Consider the following 11,710-nt stretch of genomic DNA (forward strand, 5'->3'; position numbering starts at 1 on the left):
GATAATTTTCGCTATCATGCTCAACCTCAACCAATAATTGTTAATTGTTAGACTAGACTTCTCGTTGTAAGTTGTACATCAGCCAAGAGTTTCCTCCTCAATTAAGCGTAGAGCAATGTAATGTCTTCAGATTTTTACATGTCCGAAAGTTGTACGAAGTTATTGCATTATACACAGAAAGGGCGACAAAAAAAGTGCTGATTTGCTCAGCCATATTAAACATTTACTTCGAATCTTGCCTCTAGCCATACTATTGACTAGTATGTTGAACATAATAGGCTTTCCACTGATGTTAGAATGTTATCAAGTCATTGAAAGACAATAATATCCTTTGGAGTGAGGTCTATAATTCTCCCCCACCTTGAACCATAATAAGCGATTAGGGAGTGTCGATTAGCTTTTGGGCACGAGCTCGAGGATGGGATTTACATCTATAGGTTTGTTGTAAGGATTCCTTCGATGATAATTATGGTAAAGAACAGTAAATGTATGTCTAACGAATTCCAATGGCAGTGGTATTGTAACCAAATTTCTTCCACCGGTCGCTTGAAGTGTAGCAGCCACAGCCACCAAAATGTAGTTCTGTCAGGAAAAAGAACTTATTTGGCATTTTCAGACCGCCACTCGTGACAAGTTTGGCATGGGAACGCCAGTTTACCGCGAGTCCGCTATTTTCATAGTCTGACATCTTGCCATGACCATCTGGTGGTTGATGATAACGGTTCGGAAAAAATGCAAAGTAGCTGTTGGGATTGCCGTCACAGTTCTTATACTGTAATTTGATACCGTTAGATCTGAAACCCTGGAATGTTCTCTCCTTCGCAACTGATTTCGGAAGTATTCCAAGAAATAAGTATTCCTTCATGAATTCGTTCTTTGGTTGAGTGTACCCTGAGTAGCTATTGGCTAAAACGCCAAAATCGATGTCAGTGTAATTGGGGTGGGGCTGAATCAAAGTGTACGAATCGCTACTGCCAATCTTTCTCTTCAACTTGAGCAAAACGTTTCTTTTGTCTTGGAAGAGAGCGTCGACAATCTGCTCAGCATCTGATCTAAGAGTGAGGTTGTGAGGGAGGAAACTGAATCCTCCTCCTTCAATGTCAAGTTCACAGTATACTTCAATTGGCTCAGCATTTGACATCGGGTAAATTCTGTACGGACCGCTCACCGCTCCAGGAATGTGATGTTGAATTTCGTGACAGCTTTTGTAACACTAATGATGGCGACAAAATTGGTCGATAAGAAACATTTCACTGTGTCACATGGCCTCTCTTTAGAGCGGAAATTTAGCAAAAAATTGGTGACCTGCCAAGGTCAAAGTTGTTTATAATAGGAAAGCTCAAAAACGCAAGAAGAAAACAGAACGAAGTAGACATTGAGTGAAAATTGTTACCCACGATAAAGTCTATATGGTTGCGCAGATGCAAAAAGAAGTTTAACGTGAATAATTAACTCATTGTAGAATCCACGGAAAACTAATTTTTAAAAGAATTGACATTATTAGTCTCTAAATTGTGTACTGCTTTTCAAATGCTTGTAGAATTTATCCATGCCTTTCAGAACGTCTTATATTTTTGCCTGATATAATTTTGTTAACTTTATTTTTCCGTCTCAATGTTTAAGAAATGGAAGATGCAGAACAAATTAATATTTCGATACAATTATCCTCAATCGTAATCTTTAAGGATTTTACCAACCTTTCCTTTCTTTATTTGCTGAAAGAGAAAGCCCCTTAGGAATTTGAGGGAGCCTTCACCGTCGCATGAGACTTCAAGACCACATTCGTTCATTTCACACAGCCCATTGCCTTCAGATGATCTGTCGTAGTTGTATGAAATACAGCTTGCTTCGTTATGACAAGTCCGAATGCAGATTAACCAATCTTTGGTGTGAATTCGTTTAAAAACGTGTCCAGGCAATATGTGATTGTTTTTCGTTAATGGCTGCAAAGCGACGATGCTCTCGAGAAATATCATTAGATGAGGGACGATACAAACGCATTTCTTAAACATTCCGGGGAAGATTTGAATTTAGATGTAATGGAAGTACGCGTTACAGAGGAAATGAAACGGTTTGGAAAGCATCCCAAAAATATGAAATGTTTATTTGGATGTATCCAATCAGGAGCGATAAAAAAAAAAAAAAAAAAAAACACCTGCTTTGCACTTGTCCAATTCTTGCCCTTTTGTTCGTTTGAGAAGCATAATAAACTACAAATGAAAAAAGGCTAGATCTAAAATGTCGGAAACTTCTTACGTACCGAAATGATTCTGTGCAGCACTCCTGTTGTGTTTAAGCTATAAATTTTTCTACAGTAGCAGAAAACAAATAGGATATCGATCCGTAGACTTTTAAACGTTTGAGTAACGTAATTATGGGATTGCCCTCGGGCAGAAAACAAATAATAATGGTAGAACTTTGTGGAAAATTAGAACACACCATTAGCATGCTAATTTTCACTTGTCAGCTACCTGTAGAAGTGACCATGCTCAGCTGTACAAACATTTTCTTTATCAGGATTTACGATAATCGAGTTTCAAGTGGCGTGCTGCTTAAAGTACGTCGACCCCAATCTGATCCAAATTTTGTTTAAGATGTGCACAAGATAAGCCAAGATATCAATCGCATCTTAAAAGGGATCGCTTCGATCCAATTTCATGTTTAATTTTTGTTGACTAGATGCTTCATTGTGTCATTGTTTGAAGATATTTGACCATTTTCTGCTAGGATTATTTAGCACATTTTCTTTCAGAAAGTGAAAGCTATATTTGAAACAATCTTGGATGTCAAAACGAAAGTTTTTTTTCAAAATAGAAATATTTTTCTAAATGGAACTAATCGAAAATCATCATCGAAAATCCAAATAAAAACTGAAAAATAATTATTTCACAAACAACGGATATGGAAACGATAACTTTGTGATTGGCATTTCTCACAGTGCAAAGTGTAATAAACACAATCGAATTTGAGCCCACAAAACAAAGCCAGCAGTGAAATAAACAAAAAAACAAAACAAAACAAAACATTGAAATCAGCAGTTAGCCTCCTTGCCTTTAATAGTGCTGTAGCAATGGTTGGGTTAGATGCTATGGGACAGTTCAAGCACAGTTCCATTTCCTGTTCAGAAAAATTGACAAATCGACACAATTTGCAAAAGCTTCTTAAGGCAGATTGCGTAGGATTAATCAGGGAAATGTTTGATGTTAATCACCATGCTGTGGTCATCGACCTTGGTAGGAAGTAGTGATTGATGTTCGAACAAAAAGGACATCCTCTTAGAAATACAAATAGAAAAAGGGAAAAAGTGACCGCTTAATAGAGGTGAATATAACGCTAATTTCGGAGAAAAACGTCAGGACTTCGAGAATCGACCACTTGATACATGGTGAAAGCTAAACACGGTGCCGTTTAATACAGGTTTGACTGTTTGTATTTTAGACTCTTAGAAGAGAAGTTTGGATCATTAGAGTAAAATGGATAATGACGTGCCCTTGTGCTGATCTCAGATGTCTAACGCATAGTCGGCTTTCTTATAGCCTACGCGTAGTCTACCTCCTCCTCTCCCCCATCTCTATAAAGAGAAACGGAAGGAAGGGAACGTCTACGAAAACCTAACACGAAATGTGTAATATGACGTTTTCCAAGAAAATATACGATTTTTTTATTGGTTAACCGTTTTATCGATTCTTTTGTGAATTCTGATTGGCTAGAGTTGGCAGTTTTATTTCATAGTAACGAATAAGATGGTTTACAGAGTGTCTTCATAAACAACTTTACGGACAAAAGCGTTGTGTCAGATTTTCGTAGACGTTCCCTCCCTTCCGTTTCTCTTTAGGGGCACAGCACGACTACATGTAAGCTAGCTTTCTTACTCACTGACTGACTAACTGACTGGCTGACAGACTGGCTGACAGACTGATTGAGAGACTTGCTAACAGACTGGCTGACTTGCTGACAGAATGACTGATTGATTGATTGACTGACAGGTGGTCTGGCCTGTTTACTGGGAATTGGGGGGAGGGGGCACCTGTAATTTCTCCTCTGTTGATTGAAAACTGCCACTGGCAGTTTGGAAAAAATCCCCCACATAGTGTTGTAAAGCGCATTAGATCATTACATGGTAAATGCGCTATAGAAATTGATAAAATTAGTATTATCAAATTACTGACAGGCGGAATAGCTGACCCACTGACTTACTAACTGATCACTGGAGTAATTGATTGATAGTCATTATAGGTCAAACTTTGTCATAGGCAGTTCAAGAACTAATTCAATGTCTTTCTAATCTACAGTAACCTTAATGTTCCAAAAATAGGATCAACTGTGATCCTGGTAACTCATTAACGAATTCCAATGGCTGTGGCGTTATATCGAAACTTTCTCCAGCGGTCACTCGAGCTGTAGCAACCGCAGCCACCAAAATGAAGCTCTGTCAAGAAATAAAACTTGTTTGGCATCGTCTGGTCAGGAGAGGTGATTGGTTTTGCCTAGGAACGCCATTCTACGGCGAGCCCGTATTGTTCCCAGCGTGAATCCTTTTGATAACTGGCGGGAGTTTAATGATCTCGGTTTGGGAAAAATGCAAAAAAGCTGTTTGGTTTAGCGTCGCAGTTTGTAAATTCAATTAAAAAGTCGTTTGATTTGAAACCTTGGGGCGTTTTGTTTCCAGCCAGCAACTTAGGTAGGACACCGAGGAAGACGTTTTCCTTCATGAAGTCGTTCACTGGTTGTGTGTAACCAGAGTAGCCATTGACCAAGACTCCGAATTCAACGTTGGTATAATTTGGATGGGGCTAGATAAGGGTTAATGACTCCCTGCCAGATACTTTGTACTTCAACTTTAACAAAATATTTTTCTTATCTTTGAAAAGGGCGTCGACAATATGCTGGGCATCTGATCTCATTGTTAGGCTGTGGGGAAGAAAACTGAATACTCCCTTTCAATGTCTAGCTCACAGTATACCTCAACAGGATCGGCATTTGACACTAGATAAATTTGGTAAACACCGCTTTTCGCTACAGGATCCGTTGACTTGATTTCCTCACAACTCTCAGAATACTATAAGAGGCAACACTCAAAAATTACGCCAGGTTACGGTAATGCATAGTGACATCCCAATTTCTACATATAACTTATTCAGTTATATGCCACGTAGAACGGAACTGGTGTGACTTAACAGGCTGTTCATGTATATTGATGATGTATTTGTTCTTTTGGTTATGGGCATACACCAGGAGGGTCATCCTCTAAAGTTAGGCTCCTTTACAATAATCTCCAAGGTATCCTGGCGATACAAAGTAATTTGAAAAGGGCTTGTAGATGATAAGTTTTGTCAAGTGGGAAGGAAAGCTTCGTCCTCTTTTGTTCCGGTTTATTTCTTGTTTCAATTTTTGCCTTATGGATACGACAAATTGACCCCATTTAGTGGAACTTCAAGGAAAAATGTTGGGGAAGATATACAAAAACCCATTAATCATGATCATATCCAGTTGTGCTAACCGTTTCGAGATCAAGCAGCTGAGCAAGACTAAACTCAGGCTTAGAAGTAAGGGTGGGGAAACCAGTCTCAGTATCTTGTACTGCATCATCGTTTAGCTCGCATAGCTTCTTTCCTTCCTCCTCCCCGTAATTTAATGAGCGACACAGTGGACGATTCCTCAAGCAGAGTTGTGCACATGATACAAAACTGGACACCGCCTGACGTTCTCTAACATGACCGATTAGATAATGATCTTTCACGATGGTATAAAATGAGAGCGGCCATAAATAGCAGTCGTTAGAGTCGATGCAGAAGCTGTCACGGCCAATATTATCATGGCAGCCTTCGTGCTATGTAAATAAATGTAAACGTAAATGAATCGGAAGAGACGGGCTCGATCGACCTAACACGTTAACGAGTTGCATTAAGAAACTTGCAGAACGTCCACAATTTTAATAGCTAGAAGCCCTTGTTGAAACAATTTCAAAATATCCGTTTTTACTAAATTTTATTTTTAGATAATAACAACAAGAGAAAAAAAAGGGGCGATTTCATAGATTTAACTCGGTCTTAAATCTTTGTTTTCCATGCCCTTTTTTGTCACCGTACTAAGATCCGCCTCGATGTCTTTACTTTACTTACTTAGGACAACTCATGGAGTGGACCCTGTGATTTCGCTAAGGTAACGAATTGACAGACGTCGAAAAATGACTTCCCTGGCTCCACAACCTAATTTCTACTGAAGCGCCTTCCTTTAATGCATTTGATACATTCCACTATCATCTATCCAATATCGTGTCACAAACAGAAATGCTAAACCTGAACTGAACACAGCCTTGCTTTCAATTTTTTCTAATGACACTCTACGGAATAAAAAGGAGATTTTACCTACGTGGTATCTTTCTAATTCTTCGTCAAAATCTCACCGTTATCGATGTCAGGATGACATTGATAATAATAATTATTGCCACGATATTGCTTTTAATTTGGGTTGTTGATACAGACTCGTGGATGAATACGTCTATTGAAATAAATGCCATAAGGAACGGAGTTGAGTTGCAATTGTTCGCCATGATTTGGGCGCCGGTTATCAAGAAAAATGGGTTGGATTAAGTTTTAAATGAGAGATTAATGAGAATAAAGAAATTGAGGTCGACAAACATGGGAAAAGGAAATCAGTTCTAGGGGCTTTACTATTCCAAAAAAAAATAATGGAACTTGATTAACAGGCGAAATTAGAATTTTTATAGCTTTCCTAGGCTGCTTTGTGGAGGTTTTGTTATGCAAATCCTTCAACTGAAAACCGCATAATAGGGACATATTTCTGCTATTCAATTTATATTTTGCCTAAGATATTTGAACACTTTATTGCATCTGGTTTTTGAAAGGTGCAATATGTTATTGAGATCTCACCAATCCTTTTGCACTATTTGAAAATACGTGCGTCGATCATTTTGAAAACCTGCACTATATCAGTGTTAGAAATCGTACTTTATTTCAATAGTTCCCACTTTTTTATAGTGTTAAAAAATGTTTACCTAAACACTGCTTGTTTTCTATTAGCCATGCTATCAAATCTGCTTTTGCTCCATTTCTCTGTATCGCACTTTCCTTTAATCATTTTTCAAAGATAATATCAATGCAATTTTATTTCCATGACTTCAATCTTGAATCTGGTTTAAATTACCTCTTATGTGCCAAATTAATTCTTTGGCTTCTTTTTAAAGGGTCCTTTCTTATATTCTTCTGTTCTGTTTTGTTTGCTTGTTTGTTTTTCTGGAGTTTAAAGAACAGATGGATAAGTTCAGAGAGCGAGTATCGAAAGAGTTGTCATCACAAAAATCATTCCAAAAATCGATTGGACGGGATCCCTTACTTCCTCCGCTTGTTCCTGTTTGCATAGAACACCTGTTAACAGCCATTACCAGACGGATGAACTAAACGTCACTTACAAGAAACATGGAAATTAAAGAGGCACTGATCTATCCAGTCATCAAAAAAGCTGGCATCAGTGAATACAATAGTCTCCATCTTGTAAGCACTTTGCAGTATGTATCGAGATTGACGGGGAGTGTTGTCTTCGACCAGCTGAACGTCCACTCATCCAACAGTGGCAATATTCCCATCGATCAGTCAACGTATAGTCAAAGTCATAGTACGAAAACAGCGTGACTGATATACTGATGGCCATTCATGGCCATCAGTGCTGTGTTTTCGTTGTTCTTAACCTCAGTGCAGCTTTAGACACTACTGAACAATCCTTTTTTTTTTTTTTTTGAAATTTATTTAGTCATTTTTTTACGTCTTAACAAGACTTGAGGAAGAGACAGACGGCGCTCAAAGTCAGTGGTTTGCTTTTTTTTGTCGTATCTATTTCAGCGTGCTTCATTGACTAAAAATAAGGGAAGCAGAGAGGACAAATGGAAACCGCTCTTACCCTGATATTCTAGCAAACATTTTTTCTGAGCATCACTTTCAAAATTACAATGAATTATCGTTTTCCTGTATCGTCATAAGAGGTCAATTTTTTGCCATTTTGTTTTTGTTTTTTTTTTTTTTTTCTGAGTGTGCAACATTACTTAAAGTCGGTGCCACTTTCCTTGTCAAGGGAATGAATATGTACCAAAACGTTTGCATTTTTTCTCTAAGACAGTTGTAGAGGCTGGTGATTGAGCTCCAAGGGCTTTGGTCCGTGAAACTTTCAACTATAGACAAGTTCAAGATCGGGAGGAAAGAAAGGGCGACCAGCTACTCCCAGGAACGGGCTTCCATCAGCACTGAAAACATTTTAAGCACTAGTCTTTGCCAAAAAATAGATGCATATCGTATCTGCTGATTTTAGTGCAACTCTTTAACAAATTCGAAGTGCAAGAAATTCTTCATAGTTCAGTTGAACTCATTTTTTTGTGGATGTCTATTTGCTAATCTTAAATTTAGAGTCCTTTCTCCTAATGTTACTCTGTGTAAAGCCTGCCTAATTCCTGATTAGAAGTGGTTGCATTCCCTTCGCATTAAGCGCTGCCCATTTAGAAAAGTTAAAAGCTTTTGTAAGATCTCTTTTATGACCTCCTCAAATTATAAGGGTCGTTAAGTGAATCCTTATTTCAGGTGCGTGTCTTAAAAGAGGATTAGAAAAAATCTTTAATTTAAAAGCAACAGCTTTTTTTAAAGAGGTTTTAAAAGAAAATTTATCATGAAAATCTGTAATTTCGCTGTCTATTGGAGGTTTTTCAAAGTATGAAAGACATTCATTCCCCAAGAATTCCACTTATAAGACATCAATTCTTCAAGGTGCATCGAAAAGAGCACAGCAAAGGACTACCTACTATTATTCGTCAACATGGACGATAGTTTCTCTTAAGAATAGCTTATTAACTCCGTTGGTCCTTTGGTCCGGTGTTCACTTGTCAAGGTGCTCCGGAGTTTGTGTGGCACTAGGAGGAAAAAAACAAAAGCAAAAAACTTTTCTTCTCTTCAATGAGTCAGTTATAGAGAAATAACTCGCTTTCCAAGTTATTGTTGGTCAAGACTTAGGGAAGGGTATGGAACTCTATTGGCTCAGCAAAACGTAGTCGCAGACCTTTGGCACCTACGTCAAAAGGGACTTAATAATTTCGATGAAGCTGACAAATTTCCCTCACAGGTTGTCACATGTAGTTCATTTAATCTACAATACAGTGTTCTAGTACCGCTAATTTGTAAGCATTCTTTCAAACTCGTTCATGCACCGAAGAAAAAAAATTAGGAATTTTGAAGTGATTTGTCTTTCAGAATTTTCGTTAGGACTAGTAAGGGGGAAGGAAAAATCTTTAGTAATAGATTTCCAACCGTCTTTTTTTCAACTCTAGCCTCAATCCCATGCTTGTGAATCAACTAGCTGCGTCACAATTGGTGAGAGTTTTCCCTGTTTTTTCGATCTCCATTTTTATTTTCATCAACGTTTCGACTCTTCGAAACTAATCCTCTCTGAAGTATTACTTGAGGTGCGTCCCGTTTTGATTGTAATTGTTTTTAATCAGCTATTTAGAATTTTCGAATCGATGATTCCTATATTTGGTTTGGTCTGCTGACTCTGAGTACCATTTTCGACTTCTGACTTCATATTCTACCGTCCGGAAAACATCCAGTTACATGAATGTTTTCTAAGCATCGCTGGTGGTAGCGTTGCGGTTGGCCCGTGCAAAAAAAGAAAAAAAAAACACGAAAATCAAATATCAAAGCTCCTCGATCACTGTCAGGCAAGAAACTGAATAAATGATAAACACATAACTCAGCAGAAGTAAATTGGCGAACGCGGACCAAATAATATTCTCATCGATAAGAGCCTTAAAACACCTGCTTTTGATATCTTCGTAATAAATGGCGAATCGCGCATTATAAATGAAGAAATGATGATCTAAAATGAACTGAGAAACATTCATATCTAAACCCTAAAATTCCTGAAAACTTAGATTAATGCCCTTAACAGAGTGTCAAACTTTGTAATCTATTAGTCGCAAAGCATTTCTGTCGACTTGGAACTGGCGTCAATTAAAGTACAAATCACATGTAGAAATAAAAATGTTGTGTTTTCGGAAAATACAATTAAAATGACGCTTCCCTCTTGCGGTCAACCATTTTGCATTCAGCTCTAATGAGGCTCCTTTTTAACGGTTGATTCATTGGCTTTCTATTTGCATTACAATAACATTTAGAGTTGTCGTCCGTACTGACGGAAAGGCTATATGTTGTAACGGGTGCATGCATTTTCGCAACAAAGCCCTTGAAAAATTAACTGTCGAGGCACTCTCGTGAAATCAAGATCTGAAAACCATCGAGCCCTTGCTGATGATAGGGGCTAAAAGTACTTAAGAGTGACCACGTGTGACCACGAGTGAGATTAAATCAAAATATCTTAGTTTTGTTACTATGACGTCATTACGCAGTCAATTCACATCATTTCATCAAATACCTATTAGAAAGGAGACTAATATTTTCCGCGGCATACGTTCGATAATTGAAAAAAAATTACAAAAAATATATTTAAAAAAACATAACTACAGCAAAACGTATATTTTATTATATCACCGTGTTATTTAACTTTTTGAAAACACGCTGAGAGTTTGATTTGAATATTTCCTTTGAGACGCAACGCAACCAACGTTCCGCCACTGTCATCTACTCCTCGTCTACTCGACCTCAACAAAAATACAACTTCAGAGCGCGTGAAGTCTTTACGCTTCGTGTTTAATAAGTCAGCCATTACCGAACTTGATAAAAAAACACGCAAACCCATTCCAAAGCGCGAGGAAATGCCCAAAATGCCCCCCCCCCCCCCACCATGATGTCTAGCTGCCTAGTTCCCACGGTTATTGTTGTATACTATTTTCGGAATCATACGGAGAGGTTAGGTGTAATAAAAAGTTGTCATGATAAACATATATTCATACGAATTGTTCACGACCCAAGCGATATGAAGAAAATAGCCGGACTATTACTCTGACGCTAGGAGTAGTGAGTTTAAGACGCAAAACCCAATCAAGTACTTGTCCAGACCTCTCGTCGGCAGTACATTTGAAAGTTGAAAGGAATTCTCCAAAGTGAAGGGTGGATCATGGACATCATTGGGTTGTTAACATAGAGCCAAATAAAATGGTCATGTGATATTTATGACTATTCTTAAAATCGTTTTAGTTTTCAATCTATCGTAACTGTGCAATCTGTAATGTATAGTCCACACTGCAAGCTTTTAAATATTATCGCAGCTGTTTTTCATGTTTTTCAAATCGTCCTCTATGCATTTATACAGTGAATAGCTTTAGTTTTCGTGAGTAAGTCATTATTTCACGAAATTAAGCGAAATGATTCCGTAATGACGTCATAGTAACAAAACTGAGATATTTTGATTTAATCTCACACGTGGTCACTCGTGGTCACTCGTGGTCACCCGTGGTCACTCTTGGTCACTCGTGGTCACTCGTGGTCGCTCGTGGTCGCTCGTGGTCGCTCGTGGTCGCTCGTGGTCGCTCGTGGTCGCTCGTGGTCACTCCTAAGTACTTTTAGACTCTATCCTTGCTGATGCTTTCAAAATCATTTTGTGAAAAATGTCTGACCTTATAGTAGGTGCAACTCGCTTTTTTATTTCAATCTTTAGCATGCATCTGCCATGTTAAAAACTGTCGTACGGTTTGCTAATTTGGAGTCTAAATTGTTATCATAATACGTGTAATGGTCTAAATTTTACTGAACGC

The 11,710-nt window shown here is 38.1% G+C and overlaps 1 protein-coding gene and 1 pseudogene across 1 annotated transcript in view; both read right to left on the reverse strand.

Moving 5' to 3' along the window:
• The window catches only part of LOC111347326 (uncharacterized), a 3,256-nt gene extending 965 nt beyond the window's left edge, over window positions 1–2,291 (reverse strand). Inside the window, exons 1-2 of the mRNA XM_088755600.1 lie at window positions 1,698–2,291; window positions 1–1,213 (exon numbers count right to left, since the gene is read on the reverse strand). The exon at window positions 1–1,213 is cut by the window's left edge and continues 965 nt beyond it. Of these exons, the coding sequence (XP_088611726.1) occupies window positions 494–1,213; window positions 1,698–2,012 (1,035 nt within the window). The 5' untranslated portion in view covers window positions 2,013–2,291 and the 3' untranslated portion in view covers window positions 1–493. The remainder of the gene's footprint in view (window positions 1,214–1,697) is intronic.
• Window positions 2,292–4,340: 2,049 nt separating this feature from the next.
• LOC148735734 (uncharacterized) lies at window positions 4,341–6,553 on the reverse strand (annotated as a pseudogene).
• Window positions 6,554–11,710: the final 5,157 nt, after the last annotated feature.

Source organism: Stylophora pistillata, chromosome 3 (genome assembly GCF_964205215.1).
Source record: "Stylophora pistillata chromosome 3, jaStyPist1.2, whole genome shotgun sequence".
NCBI classification, from domain to species: domain Eukaryota; kingdom Metazoa; phylum Cnidaria; class Anthozoa; order Scleractinia; family Pocilloporidae; genus Stylophora; species Stylophora pistillata.